We start from the raw sequence: 21,963 nt of genomic DNA on the forward strand, positions 1-21,963 counted from the left end.
TCTGGTGTCCTCCAGATGATGCTGGACTCCATCTCCCATTATTCCTGGCCATTGACCATGCTGGTTAAAGCTGATAGGATTTGGAGTCCATCAATGCCCTGAGCTCCTACTGGGAGAAAGGGTGGGATATAAATCTAACAACCAACCAAATAAACATCTGGAGGGCACTATGTCAGTTAGCCTTAATACATGATGTCCTTACTATACTTTCAAGCCAACACAGTTCAGGGCTCAGTTCATAAATGTATAGTGGTCATTTTGACCTTTAAAGCTCTGAATGGTTTGGGACTGAAGGACTGGTGTGCATATATGACCCTGCCTGAGCTTTTCCATTGGCTTCAGATGCCCTGCTCTCTAGCCCATTGATAAGGGAAGTTAAGCTGATAGGTATCGGGGCACAGCTTTTTCAGTGGTGGCTCCATATTATTCATGAAATATATGTAGCACTCAAGATGTTTGATTTCAATTAGCTTTTTATTAATTGCATTACCTTACTAATGTCTCTACTGCTTATTTACATGCACTGGTGGATTTTAAAAAATATCAATATATCTCATATTCCTGTTCTTCAACATTGTCCTGTGAAGACACATGTCCTTGAAAGACAAGACTATTCTTTTAATAAATCATGAAACACTGAGTGCTCAAGATGGCCAAAGGCATGCCAAAGGCAAAAAGATGGTGGATGTTGAAATCCACAACAGTTGGAGATCACTACATTGCCTACCCCTGTCCTAGACTTGTCCTCTCCAGACTACAGGTCGGGAGGGGTTGCATGGGAAGTCCATACACAGGACATGAGGGCTTTATCCCTCCCTCATTGCTGATTCTTATCACTGAGTATTTAGAGATAACATCTGATTCTGCTGAATAGGAACACAGGGAGTAGCCATATACTGAATCAGACCATTGGTCCATCTAGCTCAGTATTGCCTACACTGACTGGCAGCTGCTCTCCAGGATTTCAGACAGAAATCTTTCAGATACATGTTCTTCCCCAACTGCCGCATAATCACATTACGAGGAGAATTTCCTCAAGAATACAGTATCATCTATTCACCACATTTCCTAAGAAATTAAGCTGCAACTCCCTAGAAGCAAGAATACATTGGGGGGGGGGAATGAATAAGATTTTAAGTGTCTCATTGGAATGCCAAACAAAATCCATCTTTGTAAAAAGAAAACACTTTACAAATTGCTTTAAAATTAATTCAAAACGAGCTCATTTCATTCTCCAGATGAGCAGTTTGTCATGTTTGTATTTCTCTCTCTCTCTCTCTCTCATCCTCCCCCCAGCCCTTTTTCTTCCTTATAAAACATCTGAGTCATCATTATGCTCCACTAAGAGAATTAACGCTTTCCCAGAAAACATGACATGGATAATTGAACAGGTAAGAGAAAGCAGTCGATTCCATTGTGTGAATGTTGAGAAGTACACATCAGAAAAAGCATAATGCTAATGCACGCTATGGCTGAGAACAAGGAATGATCAGCATCCTTGCGCCAAGCCAGAGATTGCAGTATCAAAGAGGTGAAGTTCACATGACGTGTCTGTAGCTCCTTCTCCTGTGGGAAGGGGCATGGCTCTGTGGTAAATGCTTTGCATGCAAAAGGTCCCAGGTTCAATCCCTGTTGTCTCCAGGTAGGGCTGCGAGTGAAAGACCCCTGCGTGAAACAACCCCAGAGAGCCCCGCTAGTCTGTGTAGACAGTGAATATTCCTTATATAAAGCTCCAGGCTTCTGAGGCTAGGGCATCTGAACTTGATGCAAAACCATACCACATGGCCATCTAGATAAACTGGGGAGAGTCAGGGATTTTTCTTGAGCATGGTTTAGATAAATAAATAAGAGCTATCCTCCACCTATTCCTTTAACAAAATTTATATACTGCTTGATTGTAAAAACGTCCAAGTGATTTACAAGAAACATTAACAATATCAAGAAAACAGTTAAAAATAAACAATTAAAAGATTTAAAAGACAATTAAAATCAGCAGTAAACCAAAATTCTTAATAAGTAATTCTTATCTAAGACAGCTTCCCATATGTGAAGACCAAGCTGAGAAGATCTACAAGGGAAGGGCCTTAGCCCAGTGGTATAGCACCTGCTTTTGCACGTAGAAGGTCCTTGGCATGTCTAGCTATGGCTGGCAATGTCCCCTGCTGGAAACCCTGGATAGCTTCTGCTGATCAGTGTAGACAATACTGAACTAGATGGCTCTGTATGAGGCAGCGTCCTATGTTCCGGTGCACTCACAGTGCAACATCTTGTTGCAGGGCCCCACTTCTATAGTCTGAACACCAAGGACTGGACAGCAGGCAGCAGGAAATGGCCAAGATACCTTGGTAGATATGGCTTGCTGGATCAGACAGACCTTGGTCCGGCCTCATGAGTAATTCTTAGAATGTTAAAACAGCAAATATTTGATTGAAGAGCTGTTACAAACGAGAAATCCTTTTCTAAAAATTTAAGTACATAAGTAGCTCTGCGGAAGTCAACTGGGACTCCTGCTATGATTAATGTCAGATGTGCATTTTGGATACAAGATATTGCTCTAGGCATCTAAATAATAGAAAGAACGGCAGAATTAATCAGTCCCTGCCTGTTCCATCTTTACGGTAGTAAGTCTTACACTTGGCAATACTAAATGAAGCACCTGCAGTTTTATCTGTTCTTCCTTTGCCTTGATATATGAAAAGCAGCAGCTGCAAAAATGTTTATACACAGCAGCCCTACAAATCCATCCCCACTTGGTTATTTTTTAATGGGTGAAGAATAGGAGGGTCTCAAGAACAGTTTCATGGGAATCCCAGCCTATTTGATGGTGTTTATGAATGGCAGTCTCAGAGAGGCCTTAAAATACGCTTTCTCTACGGCCTCAACAGTGAAGCTGCTAAGCGTGAATCTGAATGAGAAATCGAGTAGAATACTTACTTGGTGGTGTTTACACAGAATTTTACAAATGATGGGGGGGGTATCTTCTAAAGTGGTGGGGAACCTCAGGCCCGGAGGGGGGCTAATGCAGCCCCCCAGTCTCTCTATCTGGTTTAGGCCCCCAGTTTTTATCTTTCCTTTCTTTTCCCAATTAACTTGTTATCTGAGGTTATATTTTTGGTATTGTTATTTTGGCAGCTTGGATGCTTTTAACTTGTCTGCTGTAACTATGAACCGCATTGATTTGCCCACAAGGAAAGCAGGAGATATACGTATTTTTATTGTTCCTGTTATTGAAAATGAATGGAAACGGACTGCCTTCAAGTCGATCCCAACTTATGGTGACCCTATGAATAGGGTTTGCATGGTAAGAGATATTCAGAAGGGGTTTACCATTGCCTCCCTCTGCGGCTAGTCCTCCCCAGCTGGCTATGGCCTGCTCAGCTTGCCACAGCTGCACAAACCAGCTCCTTCCTTGTCCGCAACTGCCAGCTGGGGGGCAACTGGGCTCCTTCGACTATGCCACTTGCCCACGGCTGCACAGGTGGCAGGGCACATAACCCCTGAGCCACTCACTGTGGGGGTGATCTTTAGCTGGCCCTTGACACCCAAGAGACACGAGCGGGGATTTGAACTCACAGCCTCTGGGCTCACAGCCAGGCTCTCCTCCCCACTGTGCTATACCAGCTGTGTTGCTGTTATTATTATTCCATTTATATCCCACCTTTCCTCCAAGGAGCTCATGGTGGCATACAAACATGGTTCTCCCCCTCCTGATTTTATCCTCACAACATCCCTGTGAGGTAGGTTAGGCTGAGAGACAGTGACTGGCCCGAGGTCACCCAGCGAGCTTCTTGGTCGAGCAGGAATTTGAAACCAGGACTCTCAGTCTGCACCACACTTGCTCAACGTATCATAAATACGTCTATCCCTTCGGGTGTTTCAAAACCAACAAGTTGAGAGGCTTGTGTTCTCCCTGCCAGTGCCCTTGCACAGGCTTTGGGAGCTGATGGTAAAATCAATCAAGGTGAGCAAAAGGTTATGTGTTTACTACAGAGACATACCAAATCTCCCTAAATGGTGCTGATGAGGGGAGGAGAGGGGAAGAAACAAGTAAATGAGAACGACAGCTCATATTGTATGCATGTGAGTTTGTTGCTAGAATTGGTCCAGAGATGCATTTCAAAAATTCACAGCGAACAAAGCATCATTTACTTAAATTATTTACATAGCTACACATACTACGAAAATTAAACATGCTTTATCCTGTTCTGTGAGAGTAGCTCAAGCATGCATATTTATGATCTGATTAATATTTAAATAGGATGTATTAAAACAAGAGCCTCCTTATAAACGCTGCATGGCTCTGATTCCCAACTGGTCTTCCCTTCCCTTGCAGAGTTCGCATTCGGTGCTGCCTTGCTTTATGCTCCCAAGAATTCCATGCTAGTCCTACTCAGAGTAGACCCACTGGTGTAACTAGACATGACTTAGGTTCACTCATTTCATTGGGTCTGCTCTGAGTAGGACTTACTTGAAGTCCCCATTTGCTTTCCTGATTAATCTTCATCAGTGAATGGAAAGGTTTGGAGGTTGTTATGCATTGTTTCCCCAAGGATATTCTTCATAGCCTTTTCCCCAGTTTATTGCGCTGAGCTCAAGTTCTCAACTCTTAGCAACCTATCCATCACTCACACCAACATAACTCGCAATGTTTGTCTCATGCTCAAGGTGTGCCTGCTAGACAGGTGAAGCAGACTAGGCCTGCACAATCTGTGACCCACCAAATGAAATGCAACCTACTTGGCTTAAACTGGGAGCTTTCTGGTCACTGCTGCAGAAGCACTGAGATGTGTATTGCAATATTTATCTAGGCTAGCACTGTGCCAAATTTTTTATCTTGCTCTCCCCCTCCCCAACCATTTCCCAGGGATTAATAAGAAAAGAAACTGAATTATCACAGGGGTGATAAAATTTCAGTGAACTTCTGATGGGTGCAGGGATTTTGTGCTCAGGGCCGGTTCTAAAGGGCAGCCAGGTTGGGCACTGGCCTGAGGGCCCCGGAGCTACAGGAGCCCCTGAGGGGCCCTCTGCTCCCCTTCTGCGATCCACGCCCCCCACATCCCCCACTTACCTGTCATCCGGCTTTTTAGCATTGCCCTTAATGAAGATGGTGGCTGCAGCTTCCCTAAGGTACTGAAGCCACTGCCGCCATCTTAATTGATGACAGAGATGTGAGCGGATAGCACGCATGTGTACCATCAACAAAGATGGCGGCGGAGGCTTCATTCCTCTTAGGGAAACCACGGCTGCCATCTTCATTAAAGGCAATGGTAAAGACTAGACAGGTAGGGGGCCGTGGGGGGGCCGTGCGGGGGGCCACGTGTGCACATACATGCACGCACGCACACACGCATGCACGCACACCCACCCACCCACCGGGGGGCCAGGGCAAGCTGATGCCCAAGGGTCCCCACATGCCTGGAGCCGGCCCTGTTTGTGTTGCTTATCTCATTCAACAATCGACTCACTACAGAATGGTCTGCACTCTGTTGACTTCCTGGCTTGACATGCTTCAATTAATGCCCAGGGGAAGACATCAAGGGAAAGCTCCTTCCATGGGGCACTGTTAGATCAGGAAGCAGAGGTAGCCAAGGAAGCTGCAAAATGCTGGAGAAGAATGCTGTGGAACTGCAGGCCTGGCGCCAGTGGGTGGTGAAGTTGGGCACTGACTGAGGGCCCCTGTGGCTGACAGGCGCCTCTGCTGCTGGGGCTGGGTGGGTGTAGCTCTCACTCCATGATCTGTGCTAGCATCAGGTTGCGGAGCGTGCACCACTGTCCCAGGCACACCCCCCCGCTACCAGCACAGACTGGCCACACCATTTGCCACAATGCAGCATTTCCATCTCAGTGAGCTGCTAGTGGTGATAGGGGTGTCAACATGCCCCTGCTGCCATTTTGGATGATAGTAGGCATGCGAGCATAGCTTGCTAAAACACTGATATGGCTGGACCTATTTAAGCCCCTGCTTGCGGCAGTCGTGTCATCACTGCCAAGAACCCTCTGCCCTCTGCTGCCATCCCTGAGCACTGGCTGCCAGTATGCTACTGGGCCAAATTTAAGGTTTTACTCTTTAGTGTATGAAGCTCTAAAAAAATCCCTTATGATCAGGCTATCTGATGAATTGCCTGACCCTGGATATACTTGCCTATCTGCTGCAAGCATCTATGGGAACTCTCCTTGCTCTGGAGATTTGTTCTACAGTAGCTTAGTCTAGATATGAACATAAGACCAGCCTGCTAGATCAGGCCAATGGCCCATCTAGTCCAACATCCTGTCCTCACAGTTGCCAACCAGACGCCTATGGGAAGCCTGCAAGTAGAACTTGAGCACAACCGCACTCTCCCCTTCTGTGGTTTCCAGCAACTGGTATTCAGAAGCATGCTGCCTCTGACCATGGAAGCAGAACATAGCCATCATGGCTGGTAGCCACTGATAGTCTTATCCTCCATTTGTCTAATCCTCTTTTAAAGCCATACTAGGTGATGGCCACTACTGCCTCCTGTGGGAGCAAATCCCACAGTTTAACTATGTGCTGCATGAAGAAGTAATTTGTTTGTCCTGAACCTTCCAAAAATTAACTTCTTTGGATGATGTTTCAGCGCAACAGTACCTGCCTCGTGAAACATACTGCCCACTAAAGTTAGACCAGCTCTGACACTGTACACATTTTGTCAGATGCTAGAGTTTATTTTGATAGGCTTTCCTAGAAGGTTGAGTTGGCTTGAGCGCTGTATCCAGTTTCTTCTTCTAAGCCTGTTTTATCTGTTTTCACTCGTATTTTTATTGTTGTGTAGTACTATGTTCTTTTGTGATGTTAAGTGGTTTATATATATTCCAAGTAAGCATATAAATAAATAGATATTTTTAACGTTGGCTAAAACTAATCACAACATATGCTAAAAGGTGGGTGGGTGGGGGAAATGCCAGCTTTAGACTTTCAACAATTTTTTTTTCAGTGCATGGTATTTCCTTGTCTCTGTAGGGGTGTTCTATTCTATAATGGCAAAACATTCTTTGGCTACAAAACTAGGAAGTTTAGTGTCTTATCTGTGAATGAGAGAGGATTATGAAAGCAATGCTAACTCCCCATCCTTGCTTAGGATAAACATTGACTTAGCAGTCCTCAAAGAACTATGAAAGAAACCGGTAATTTTGTTATTGCATTTAAACATGGCTCTCGACACGGCTGTTCTATATATCAAATTAATAGATTTCCCACCATGTGTTTTACACTGCAGTCTACTTAGTGGCAGAGGAAGAAAACAATCATTGCTAACAACTTTTGAATTCCTACATCCCTCTTAGCTGTACCCCTGTTGTAGAGTCAAGGTCAGGCATCCAAGTCCTGATTCTGTACCAAATGGAGACAATATTACTCAACATGTAATTCTCAATAAAGAGAATGTGGATAACATGATTGCATCTTCATTTGTTCTCAGCTGACCATTACTCTCAGCTAAAGTCAGGACACTAGAACGGGAACATATCAGGCTGCCTTATATGGAGTCAGACCATCATCCCATCTAGCTCAGAATTGCCTACACTGACTGGCAGTGGCTCTTCAAGATTTCAGAAGGGGGGCATTCCCAGCTCTAACTGGACATGTCATGGGATTGAACTTAGGACATTCTGCATGCAAAGCAGATGCTTTGCCACTGAGCAAAGGCTCTTCCTTTGTAGACTTCACAGCTTCGTCTTCACATGTCGGAAGCTGTCTTAGAAGAGCCTTAGAAGAATCAGTTATGAGGTCAGACCAAGATCGGTCCAGTCAAGCATGCCATATCTACCAGTGGCATCTTGGCAATTTCTTGCTGCCTGCTCTTCAGCCCTTGGTGTCCAGACTACAGAAGTGGGGTCCTGCAACAAAATATTGCAGGGTGAGTGCACAGGAGTCAGATCATTGATCCATCTAGCTCAGTGTTGTTTACATTGATTGGCAGAAGATAGGGGACATGGTTAGCTCTAGCTAGACATGCCAAGGGTGGGACCTAGAACCTTCTGCATACAAAGCAGGTGCTGTACTATTGAGTTAAGGCCCTTCCCTTGCAGATCTTTACAACTTGGTCTTTACAAATGGGAAGCTGTCTTAGAAGAACCTATATGTCCATGTAGTCCAGAATTGTATGCTCTGAAGAGTCAGTGATTCCTTATTCAATAAGCCCCTAAAAGGACAAAAGAGGACCCAAATTTGCATTAAATTCCCATATGCTAATTTCTATGTATAGATGCAAATGAAGGAAGAATTAGTATAGTTTAAATAGGAAAAAATATTTTAACAGTGAAGAAGACTGTGGCCAAGGGTCCCGTGTGACTGCTCAATCTTCTGTCCAGGTGCTCACTGATTATAGGAAACGTCAAGGCCCCGGTTCACCCTTAAAGATAAACTGGACTTGGACTGGACTCCCTAATGGGGCACATGTATGCCTGTACTCAGAATGGCTTTATTTTCTGAGGAGTAATAAACATGAAGTTTCCTTATGCTTTCAACCACCAGTCTTAACCAGACAGCTCTGCAATATATACCAAGCTCCAATAATTCCCCTCACCTGCTACTTGATCCACTTTTAACTGGAAATGTCAGGGACTGGACCTGGAGCCTTCTACATGCAAAGCATTGCACTTAACATTGAGGTACCATCTCTCTCTCTCTCTCTCTCTCTCTGTCTGTCTGTCTGTCTGTCTGTCTGTCTGTCTCTCTCTCTCTCTCTCTCTCTCTCTCACACACACACACACACACACACACACACAACCTGTTTAGGAGTTGGCTTTTACATATACAGACTAGCAAAAGTCATTTCTTGGTCAGGAGCACACCATTCCCTTCACTGATCCTTTTTCAGTCCTTCTGTTCACCCCCACAACCCTCTCCACCCATTCTGTCATCCAGAGGAGACTGGTGGCTCCAATGCCAGTGGGCAGTGAATCTCGCTCCAGGTCTCAGTCCTAACTTTCAAAGAGCTGTCCAAGGTGCCAAACCTCTTTTGGAAATGTGTTTCAGCACTTTGGACAGCACCTTGAAAGTTCGGACTACAACCCAGAGCAGATTCACTGCCCCACTGACATCAGAGCCACCAGCCTCCACTGCAGTCATCCCTACTGAACCCCATGGCCCCTCTCCCTACCATAGTCATTAGTACTTCACAGAATGCACATTTATGGAATTCATGGCCACAAAGTAGGGTAGTGATAACTGGCTTAGGTAGCTTTATATAGTGCCTGGACAAACTCAAGGAGGACAAACCTATCTAACGTTTTTAGCCATGATAGCCTGGTGGAACCACCATCTTCAAGGCCAACATTGCAGGAATGGGCAACTTCTTTAAAGTCCGAGGGCCACATTCCCTTCCAGACATCCTGGGAGGGCCCACCTGACACTGGTGGGTGGAGCCAGAGTAGAGCAACAAATGCGGTTCTACTCACAGATCCTTCTTTATTCTCTAGCCAGGCAACCAAGAAACATTATCAGAGCTCAAAGAAACATTCTAGGCAGGCAGAAACACTCAAGGAAGGTGCAAAGCAGGATTGGTGAGGGTTGGGCCTGGGGAGAAGGGGTGAGGTTAGGGAGGGATTGGGACTTGGGTAGAGTCCCAAGGTCCAGATGGAGACATCTGAAGTGTTGCATTTAGCCTCTGGGGCCGAGGTTCTCCGTCCCTGTAATACACCATTGAATACCACTTGCAGGAGATATTGCTGAAGCAGAGATCTTCTTGTCTTCTTAATGCAATGCTGTGTTTACCCTTTAAGAATGGATAGTTGGTATTCACTTACCGGGCAAAGCAAAGAGTTGGATCCAGACCTAGTGAGGCTTAGAGAAGACCCACTGAAATCATCGCTCATTTTTAAATCCCATTGATTGCAACGAGTCAGCTCTAGGTGTAACTAAGCCTAGATCCAACCCATGTGGAATGGACTCAGGGGTCCCATTAGGGCAGCTTGCCCCCCACCCTCAGCAACCGTAGCCATGATAAAATCAAGACTGCGTAGCCACATCTTGTCTTTTCATTTCTCGATCACTCTGAAGGGTGACACAGTGTTAGGGACTTAGATTATAGTGCCATAGCTCTATACAGAGCAACATGAGCAAGGTAGGTCCCTGCCCTCCAAGGAGCTTACAGTATAATATACCACACATGCACACACACACACAAAGCATTTGGGCATATTCCAATTTGGAAAAAAGCAACGGTAAATGCAGAATTTAATGCATGCCATCGTTCAGCAGCATCCAAACTATTCTTGTTGTTTTAAAATGCTTGGAGACATAATTTCTCCAGTAACGAAATATTCAAACCAGGGAGAAATGGCTTAACAGCTTATGATTTCTCACTGATTGCCCAATTCTAACAGACTAGTAAGCTAATAATGTTTCACCCTCCCCACACAGTATTTAAATGATAGCGTATTTCAAAAACCGACAGAAAATTGCTCCTTGCTGTCTCCCAGTCATGTCCTGAAGCAGCAAAGAATTCACAGTGCATATTATTAAAAAGTATGACAGTTCCAGATTCTCATCCCCCCCATTTTCAATAGGATCTTGGCAGTGATAATGTGAGGTCTTTCGTTGCACAATCTGATTCAAGCAATCATTCACCACTATCACCAGGAAGGCTCCAGTTTTCCTTATTTGAAGACCCATCACAATAGATTAAGCAGGCTACCCAAACTGCCAAATGTTTCAGAAGCTGTCAAATACAATTACAACTTTCAAGAAGATGGAATTTAGGAGTTTGTCGCTCCAAAAGGTAATGCACTTGCTCAAAACAAGATAGATCCATATCCATTTGCAACTTCCAGGCAGTCTCCCCTAAAAACCAGCCATTTGGGAATACGTTACAAAAAAACGGATGGAAAATAAAAACAAACAACTAGAAAATATTCTTGGCTTTCATGTGGCCTTAGAACAGCCTTCCACCAATGTGTTTTGGACTACAACTCCCAACCAGGAGTTATCTGCACGGGCCCGCAATACCTGATGAAACGTCTCTCCCGATACGAACCTACCCGTACACTGCGCTCAACATCGAAGGTCCTCCTCCGGGTGCCTACTCAGAGAGATGCCCGGAAGGCGACTACAAGAAAGAGGGCCTTCTCGGTAGTGGCCCCCGAACTTTGGAACACCCTTCCTGATGAGGTACGCCTGGCGCCTACGCTACTATCTTTTTGGCGCCAGATGAAAACCTTCCTCTTTTCCCAGGCTTTTTAACATCCTAACATCTTAGTATGTTAGTATCTTAGTTTTGTATTGAAACACTTTGTATTTTGGTATTTTGTATTGTCTATTTATTGGCATTTCAGTATGGATTTAATTATGTTTTAACTTTTTAGTCGTTGTTGTATGTCCTTATTGTTGATCATGTTGATCATGTGGTTTTAAATTGTATATGAAATGTTTTTTATCTTGATGTACACCACCCAGAGAGCTTCGGCTATGGGGCGGTATAAAAATTTAATTAAATAAATAAATAAATCTATGAGTTATCTGAAGGACACCAGGTTGGCAAACGCTGCATTAAAAGCTCACTGATGATCTGACCTTGGAAGAGAGATCCACATATGGAGGTTTCCATATGCAGATTCCTTATCTGGATTAGGAGTCCTGCATAGACCGTGGAGACATACTTGCATTTGAATGTCCTGTTCAGCCCAGCTATGAGTCCATGGTAGGGATGGGATCCATTGGTTTGTGCTGGTTTGAAAGCATTCCATCAACCTAACAGGCTGACATCGATTCGAGTTTGTTCTGTATCTGTCAGCTGCTGCTTTTACTGATACATAGTTGTTGTTTTTTTGCTTTTACAGTTCCATATCAATACTAATAATGATATTTTTAAAGGAAATACCTCGTTTAAAAATATCAATATTTGGAAGGAAATGTAAATATTTTAAAAGGAAATACAGATAAATTATCATTCTTACAATCAATGTTTTAGAGGTGAATTATTTTTTTTAGAAAAAGTCCATTTTCAAAAATAGCCGTGGAAATCCACTGCATCAAGAATAAGTGAACTGATGAATAATTTGGTACTAAATCCAAATTGGGCGGAATTATAGCACATCCCTAGTTCATGGGCATGTCAGCCAGAAGGGATGGACCTTCAGCAGGAGTTGTCCAATGATAGGAAGCAGATAGCAAACATCTGGCTCTAGGAAAGCTCTCAGGGAAGACAGATACTGATCCAAGAAAGGTCCAAAGCTTTACCCCTTATAGCCTCAGACATTGCTCAGTGGCTGCCAGAGCCACAAATTTACATGATTTCTTAATTAAGAAAAAAAAAGATTGTGGCTTGGACTGTGCAGAGCAGCACTTCAGCGGTCTTAAACTGTGACCCCTGTGTTCTCAAATCCCTCTTATAGAGCCAAGAGCTTTAGATTGGCTAGGTTAGATTCCTCATCTAAAAGGTCTGAGCTGCTACACCCATGCTTAAAGTCTGGAAATTTGCCTTCTTATACTATGCCTGGCACATTCTATGGGGTCTGAGATTTCTTGGATGGATTATCCTGGATAGGTTGTCAGAAGAATCACTAGCAGAAGAACCTGGGTACCAACACCAGAGACTCATCTATGCTGTGACATATGTCTGGACCTGAACGTGTGGAACACAGGGCTTTTTACACCAGACAAGGCTATATGTCCACTTAGCCTAGCCCTGACTCACACTGCCTCTCCAAAGTCTCTGGCAAATGCCATTTTCCACTACCTGCTCCCTGAACCTTTTAACTGGAGATGCCAAAGATTGGACCTGGGACACTCTGAATGCAAAGCATATGGTCAGTCACTGACCTATGGCCCACTGTGTCTTCTACAAAAGCTATAGCATGCAAGTTGGGGGTGGTTCATTGTATCATTCTTTGGTCATTCATCAACCGTGGAACAAGAATGAAGAAAACTGTATTTAGCTCTCCTCCACCATTCCTTAGTAGCAAAAGCACTGGAGGCTGCCCCATCCGCCTTCTCCTTTATCTTAATAAAAATTAGCTGGGAGGAGGATGCAAGCAAAACTAGGCTCTGCCTCTCATTCTCTGGCTCCCCCTAGTGTTGAGCTTCCTGCTTTGAGTCATAAGAACATAAGAACATAAGAAGAGCCTGCTGGATCAGGCCAGTGGCCCATCTAGTCCAGCATCCTGTTCTCACAGTGGCCAACCAGGTGCCTGGGGGAAGCCTCCCCTCCTGAGGCTTCCAGCAACTGGTTTTCAGAAGCATGCTGCCTCTGACTAGGGTGGCAGAGCACAGCCACCATGGCTAGTAGCCATTGATAGCCCTGTCCTCCATGAATTTGTCTAATCTTCTTTTAAAGCCATCCAAGCTGGTGGCAATTACTGCGTCTTGTGGGAGCAAATGCCATAGTTTAACTATGCGCTGTGTAAAGAAGTACTTCCTTTTGTCTGTCCTGAATCTTCCAACATTCAGCTTCTTTGAATGTCCACGAGTTCTAGTATTATGAGAGAGGGAGAAAAACTTACCAGTCCTAACCAGGGCACCAGCCACCACTAAGCAAAGGGTTTCTTACAGACAAGTCAGATGGAGGAAGATTTCTTCCCTCCTTGAGTAAGAACAGGGTACAGTTCTAGATGACAGAACACTGTCCGCTGAAGCGGATCTAGTTTGGCCTACTGTGGCAGTGATTTTTCATGCTCTCTGGCACAGATCTTTCCCATCACCTGCTACTTGGGCCTCTTAACTGGAGATGCCAGGGATTGAACCTGGGACTCTCTGAATGCAAAGCACTACAAGTGGAGGATGATCTACTAGGTCACATGGGGTACAGCTCCACCAACCACAGTCTGCCCTCAACAAACTGCCTGGAGGGTGGCACTGGCTGTCAGCTCTCTCCTCCTCAATCCCACAATGTTGCATTTGTAGAACTCAACAGTAGGGATGGGATACGCATTACGGTGTCGGTTCGATTTTCGCTCAGTCGAACTTCCTTCCAGTACCACTTCATAAGGGATCAATGTTTGCTATTTGCGATAAAAAACAATTGAGTTTTTCCCTCCGCAAAGGTATTTTTTTTTTAATAATTTTTATTCAAATTTTTCAAAAGACAAACAAAACAAAGTCAAAAAAACATAACAATACATCAACAAAAAATGAAATACCTCCGCAAAGGTATTGATATTAATATTTTTTTAAATATTGTTTTTATAGATTTTTTTTAAAAAATGTATTCTCTCAATTATTAATATTGATTATTTGATGGCCAATAGCAATGTTAATATAATATTTTGAGGAAAATATCAATATTAATATCAATATTTTTGAGGTCATTCTTTTTATACTGAGGAGCATTCAGTTAAGTGAACTCCCTACACATATATATACACACACACACATACACACCTGCAGCCTGAAGTCGCAGAGTCCAGAGACAGCTTTGCTATCTCATTTGCTATTTGTGAGAACTGGGCTCAGCATAACACAGAGATGGGCAGAAATCATGGGACAATCACACACTTTTTTTAAAAAAAATATTGCTATTATTATTACATCTCACTAATATTACTTAATAAAATTAATACAATTTTATTTATACCATTTCTTGTGCTTAATATCTTGGTTATCAACTAGGTTTCCCCCCCCAAAGGGCCACTATGGGAACTGAGTAAAGGACCAAGGCCGAAAACCCTTCATCCTCCAAGGTAGCTTATTGCCATGTTGATGCAACAACTGGAAAGGCCAGAATGCAGTTCCACAGGCCAGATTTGGCTAGGGATATGCCAGTTGCCAACACTTAGCTAGGCCATTAAATGATTTGAGCGTGAAACCAAATATGCCATTTCTATTCTACATTATGTAAACTGCTTATAGCAGAGGTGGGGAACTTTTGGCCCTCCAGATGCTGCTGAACTGAAATTCCCATCAGCCCCAGAAAACATGGCCATTGGCCAGGGATGATGGGAGCTGTAGTTCAGCAACGTCACGAGAGCTAAATGTTCCCTACCCCTGGCTTAGAGGTTATGATGATTAAGTGATATATAAATTCTGGTAAATAAAATAAATAAATAAATACATTGCATATAGGAACAGAAAGTGGAAGGAGGGGGGATAACTGAAAGGGATTATTATTACCTCTTTCTGTGTCATAGAGGTACACAAACTTCTCCCAGTTGTAATAAGTCAGAAGACTCAAGATGGCTCCTTTCAGGGCAGGGCGCATTTGAATGACAAACTGTACATCGGCGTCAGTTGGGAAACTGGGAGTGATGAAAGACGTGTGCAGTGCCCCACAAAAAGATGTCAGTGTGTTCATCGACATCTGGTCATAGAATCCAAAGATGGCATAGACTCCCCTGGAAAACTGTGAACAGACTAAGAAACAAAAGAACAAAATAGTTACAAATCACAGAAGTCCAAGTATGGATTACATTACATCGATAAACAAGAAAAAGTTGCAGTGATGAATATATAGCAAAGCAAGTCACAATAATCTTCAATAACGAGGCAAGTTGCAAAGTTGATTGCCATTTGTTTTATTATTAGAACAAGAAGAAAGCTCAGTTTTGGAATGGAATGACCCATAAACTTGATTCACCAGAATTCCCCTATTGCTAATTTTGATTAAGTTAAAAAACAAAATTCAAAAGAAAATAAATAAAAAATCATGCTTCAAAACAGATAAATAGAATTAATGAACTTTAGTCATCCATGAACGCCTAGTTCTGTATATTTGGTTTTGAAGATCTGAGTTGTGTTATCTGAAAAACGCTACACAGCTATAATCTTTACTGGTATTTGGAAACCAACCATTTCCTAGTAAAGACATATTTTACTGCACAAGATTCATGGAGGAATAATTGCAAGTGGCAGAGGCTACAACCTTTGCAGTAAATACACAGTATTGCATTCTCAAGTACCATCCCCAGAGCATTCATTATTTCCACAAATCATAATATTTAGAATCTCTAAAGCCTGCTAAAGTAATTTCAGAAGAAGAAAAGATTCTCCACAATAGCTCACTGACACGGCATCGGGCTAACATCTTCGAGAGCTATTCTGTAGGAAAGAAAAAACAAAAACAAAACTTTCCATTCTAAATCTCAAAAAATGCAGATACGAAAATATAAAACAGTAAAGAACAGGTTTCATTCTAGAGCTGGTTAAGCATTATGAATGTGTAGAAAGCAAGAAGGACACAGAGATATTCAAAAGAGGGCAGATATATTTAGATAGTAAGTAAGCGTCCACCAGACTCACAAAAGGAATAAGGAACACACTTGAAATGAAAAACAGAGCAAGCTCAGCAGCAGAAAAGAAGGCAGAAAATCATCTAGAATAATACATTTGTTTCTTCCCCAAGGTTAAATAGGAGCGTTAAATCCTTTCTTACAACTATATATGCCAGAAGGAAAGAATTGTATGGGATTTTCTGCAAACATACAGACAATACTGCAAAGAAACATGCAGACAAACAAAGCACTACACACAGTAAACGACCTTACAGGCAAAATGGAATGATCGAGTGGAAAAAGACAACTGTAGGGGTGGGGGTGAGGGGTGTGTGTTAAGCACCATTGTCTGCAACTATTAGAACTCATAGCTCTTTGGGTAAAGGACAATAGCTCAATGGTTGAATATATGTTTTGCATGCCTAAGGGGTCAGGGCCTCAATTGCACTATACATTTAAAGTAGTATCATAACACTTTAAACAGTAATGGCTCCCCCCCCCCGCAAAAAAAAAAATCACCCCAAAAGCATTCTCAGACTGGTTTAACAGTCTGTAATTGTAGCTTTGTGAGGGTAATAGGGGTCTCTTAGTAATTCTCAGCACCCTTAACAAACTACAACTGCCAAAATTCTTCGGGGCAAGCCATGGCTGTTTACATCTAAAGCAGTATCATACCACTTTATAGTGCAGATGGGCCAAGGTTTAGTCCTGATCGTTGACAGCTAAAGAACTCAAACATTATTTGTTGAAATGGTCGTGATAGTTCTATCTATTTTTGGCTGTTATAGCTGAATTATGGAAGTATTGATCTATGTTGCCAGTGGGTTTGTTTTGAGCGCAATCTTGTGGGAAAACAGTATATACAGTTAAAAAAAAATACAAGGAAATTAAATGTTCTGTCCTTCCACTCAAATCTGAGGATTTGGGGCAGCTCACAATAAAATTCTCCACCTACTCGTGCAAATGTAATGTGTTCTAATGGTTTTTAATATTGTATTTTAAATTTCTGTAACCCACCCTAGGACCTAAAGGTGAACAGCAGGTGGTGGTGGTGGTGGTGGTAGTAGTAGTAGTAATAGTAATAATAATAATAATAATAATAGTGTAAAAACATTGTTACAGGAAAACATTAAAAACGACACCACAACTAAAATGGACAAACACACAGTGGCGATTAACTGATAAAAGCAGATGAACAATTACAATGGAAATACAGGGGTAAAGAGCAAAGATAAATGTTAGCCCTACTCAGAGCAGACTCATTGAAATTAATGGGCATGACTCCTTTTAGCCTACTGCTTGGCAACAGACAAACCTCTCTGGTGGAACAGAGTTTCACAAGTAGGGCACCATCACTAAAAAGAACCTGTCTCCAGTTGCTCACCTCAGAAAAGAGGGCTCAGGACAGGGATAGTCAACATGGTGCCCTCCAGATGTTGCTGAATGACATCTCCCACCATCCCTGATCCTTGGCCACATTGGTTGCAGCAATGGGAGTTGGAGTCTGGAAGGCACCAGGTTCCCATTGGGACTGGTAGGGTAGAAGACAAGGAGACCAACAGCAGATGGAGCCAGAGTCAATGATAGGCAGAGCCTACTTATTCCAGTTTTGTTCCATCTTCCTAACTACTGAGTTCTGGAGAGACTCTGAGACTAAAGAGGAGAAGGAAGCTGGCAGGGAGTGCCATCCCCTGGAGTGGTTGTAAGTAAGAAGGCAAAACAGGTGAAGGCTGGCTGGGGCCAGACTGATGTTGGTGGAGCAGTGCCCCAGTCTTCCTAATGGACCAGCCTCCACCAACCCGCTGTAGATGTATGTTAGAACTACCAGAGCACATGGAATTGACTTTTCAATTTTATGCCAAGCAACCAAAATCTAAGTTTTTAAAAGAAAACATTTCTGAGCACAATCCTATGCATGCTCGCTCAGAAGCAGGTCCCACCATCTTCGATTGGGCTTATGCCCAGGCAGTGGAAGCTAATGGCTTTTAGTCTGAACTTCCAAGGAGCTGAGCACCTTGGACAGCTCCTTGAAAATTTGGACTCAAACCTGGCACAGGTTCACTGCCCTGCTGACATTGGAGCCAGCAGCAGCCACTGTTCCCTGGTTAAGTGAGCACGAGGTGGGATCAGGGCCTTTGATCTCCTTAGGATGCAATTCTACACAATAGCCTTCCCCATCTTAGTGCCCTCCAAATATTTTGGACTCCCACCTTCACACAGCTCTCAGCCAGCATGGCAAAACATTTGGAGAGTGCCATGTTGGACAAAGCTTTTAGTCTTTTAGTACACTCTTACCCAGGAATAAACCCCTTTGAACTCAACAGTGTGGGACTGACCCTGTTACAGGTGTCACAACATACTTGTTCCACACTTGTAAGAAATCATCCTTTTAGTGTGGCAGCACTTTGGAACACCCTGCCTATTGACATCAGGGCAGGCACCTTCGCTGTATTCTTTTTGGCACCTGGCCGGCGTGGTGTAGTGGTTAAGGTGTTGGACTACGACCTGGGAGACCAGGGTTTGAATCCCCACACAGCCATGAAGCCCACTGGGTGACCTTGGGCCAGTCACTGCCTCTCAGCCTCAGAGGAAGGCAATGGTAAACCCCCTCTGAATACCGCTTACCATGAAAACCCGATTCATAGGGTGTGCCATAAGTCAGAATCGACTTGAAGGCAGTCCATTTCCATTCCATCAAGCCATGTTGGTGTGTCTTAGGCTGCAATCCAAAACACACTTACCTGGCAGTAAACCCAATTGAACCCAAAGGAGCTTACTTCTGCATAGATATGTATTGAATTGTAGCCTTAATCTCTTTTCAGTTTACTGCTGACTTTAATTATCTTTTAAATGTTTTTAATTACTTGTTTTTAACAGTTTTTATTGATAATTTCAATATTTCTTGTAAACCGCTTAGAGGTTTTGTTACAATCCAGCAACATATAAATCTTCTTAAATAAAACAAAGTAGGCATGCACAGGATAGCACAGCAAAGCCTCTTAAGATCTTGCCATGATTTGGGCAGCATCTACCACACATACATGCCGAACTAACAAGCTGGTTGTTTTATAATATATTATATAAATAGAAGACTGTGATCACTGCAGGGAACACATCAGGCTTACTTTAAAAACCCAGTTCTGAGGTTAATCAGAATGAATGGTTGCACAGAGAGAGAGAGAGAGAGAGAGAGAGAGAGATTGAGAGAGAGATTGAGAGAGAGATTTAACTTTTGAACGTAAAGAAAAAGCCAGCAAGGACTAAGGAGATCATATTTACAAGGCTATTTTTTGGTTAGAATAACCATTGTGGTATCTCACTCGCAGAGCTTGGAAAAGTTACTTTTTTGAACTACAACTCCCATCAGCCCCAGCTAGCATGGCCACTGGATTGGGCTGATGGGAGTTGTAGTTCAAAAAAGTAACTTTTCCAAGCTCTGCTCACTCGTCACCTCACTCTACATAAAAATTCCCATCGACTATATATGCTTTAGTGCCTTTTGCATGACGAAAAATGCAGAGCAACTCTCCGCCTACTGCCCCTCCCTACTACTTCTGTGTCATTCAGCAAATACACACACACACATCATTAATGCATTTTTCATCTCCTTTAGAAATATGTCATGGTCAGAATGGGAAGCTCATAAACAGGCCATTAAATAAGCAGTTTTGCGAAGTCATGATGGAGTAAACAGCAATAAAATATTCTTTAAGGAATTCTGGCCTCAGCCGGCTCATCTCCTTAATAATTGCTGCTCCTAAGAAATGCTTTCCATTTTTATTCACTTAGCATTATAATATTTATTTCAGAGGGCTTTTTTTTTAAGGACACTAATAATTTTTTTATTTATTTTATTGTAGCCTTCCCAGTACAGGGAATTTCTCAGCAGAGCTGATAGTCCTTTTGGCAGTGCAGTGAAGGACAGTACATTATTTAGAATGCACGGATGGTCTCTCGCCTCTTTATGCTGCAGTTGCTAGGGATCACAAGGGAGGAGCTATGAGTTAATGTCAGGGTAGGTCCAGGTAGGCTGAGCCAAAGGATGGTCGAATCTCTCCATCTCGGTTTCTCTCAGAGGTGTGGGCCAATGCAGATGAAGGAACTGAGTGGTCAGTCTGTCACCTTACTCCGCCCCCAGTGGTCGCTCCACCTCAGAGCCAGTCTCCTGTTGCTCAGCCACCTTCAGGTCAGGAGAGGAAGCCAGCAGATAAGCCAGGAATGATCTGGCTGAGTTGCCACGGATGCATCGGAGGCTGCACGGGTGCAAACAGATTGAACCCACTAACCAGCCTACTTGTAAGAGTGCCCATCTGCTTGCCCAGTCTAAAGCCTGCTCCATTCTTCAAAGGGGGGATGCGGGGAGGGCGCGTGCCAAGTGTTGTGACAACACCTTTCCTTGTGTAGCCACGGTGTGTGGTGCCTTGCTGTGCTCTTAGCCCCGTGTGAACTGTCATCTGACCTATGTTCCATTCGTGTGCCAACCTATAGCTTAAAGCCATTGGCAAGAACTGTGCCAAGAATCTCAAGACTGAATCAGCTGATGGGAGCCAGGACAGGAGTAGGTTTCGGAGACATCAAGATGGAGAATGGAGATTTGGCACTCCGCTGCATTCAGCTGTTGGTCTGCATGGCGTAGGCCAGGGTTTATTACAGGTAATTGTCAAGAATTCAAACACAACACTGTCAGCACAAGTTTTTAATAGGAATAAAATGAGAGCGTGGACATTTCTACTTCATTTTTGCAAACTGTTGCTCTTTCTGTGACAAAAAGTGCAAAGGGATGGGGAACTTCTTCCGGCCCAAGGGCTGCACTCTATTCTGAGCACCCTCCTGGGGGCCAGATGCCAGCAATGGGTGGAGCCAGAAGCAAAAATGGGCAGAGCCCATTTTCCTTCATACAATTGGCTAGTTTCGACATGCACCCCTCTCTGTCCTCCCTCCAGACAAGGAAGAGGCATCATCAGAGTTCAAGGACACATTCCGGCCAGGCAAATACACTCAAAGACACTTAAAAGAGTTCGAGGGTCAGATAGAGAAGCCTGGAGAGCCACATTCAGCCCCTGGTCCTGAGTTCCATACCCCGGCAGTATGGAAAATTAAAATGATGGTCACTCACTGCTGAACACCAGGAAAAAAATTAAAGGGAAAAATTCACAGCAGGCCCTACCAGCACATCAGGTGTCCAACAGGGTCCGGATGATGATTTACATTTATTAGTCACTTTCCCCCCCAAAAAATGAACTCAAAGCGACATACAAATAAGGACAAAAACAACCTAAAATACAATACTATGCATTAAAAAAAGCAAAATCCAACTCATCCCCATCCCATTAAAATATGCAGAGAATGATGCTCCAAAGGCTTGGGTGAATAAAGATGTTTTTACTGCAGACAGTGAGGGTGCCAGGAGTGCCTCCCTAGGGAAAGTCACCACTGAGAAGGATGCTGAATGCCTGGGACCTTCTGCATGCAAAGCAGTGAGAGCTGACGGACCCTGGACCTGACGGAGCGGCTTGGTGGCAAACTGCTGTGGCAGAAAGTTGAAAGGGCCACATTCTATTCTGGACACCCTCCCAGGGCCACATGCCAGCGATGAGTGGAGCCAGAGGCAAACATGAGCATGCCAAGTAGGTCAAGGGAGTGGGAACAAAGAGACTGTCACCACGATAATAATGAGCAATGACAATGATAACACATTTATTCAACAAACAATGCATTTATTGTGCCATTGCAATCAAAGCAGTAAACAATAACAACCACAATTCAATTCTGGACTCTAATCCTGTACCCACTTACATTGGA

At 43.5% G+C, this 21,963-nt stretch overlaps 1 protein-coding gene across 2 annotated transcripts in view; it reads right to left on the reverse strand.

Moving 5' to 3' along the window:
• GRIA3 (glutamate ionotropic receptor AMPA type subunit 3) overlaps positions 1–21,963 on the reverse strand; it is a 236,851-nt gene that overhangs the window by 152,827 nt on the left and 62,061 nt on the right. For both annotated transcript variants that reach the window (XM_061598226.1, XM_061598227.1), the window contains exon 3: positions 15,065–15,304. In XM_061598226.1, coding sequence (XP_061454210.1) covers positions 15,065–15,304 — 240 coding nt within the window. The remainder of the gene's footprint in view (positions 1–15,064; positions 15,305–21,963) is intronic.

Source organism: Rhineura floridana, chromosome 16 (genome assembly GCF_030035675.1).
Source record: "Rhineura floridana isolate rRhiFlo1 chromosome 16, rRhiFlo1.hap2, whole genome shotgun sequence".
NCBI lineage: Eukaryota > Metazoa > Chordata > Lepidosauria > Squamata > Rhineuridae > Rhineura > Rhineura floridana.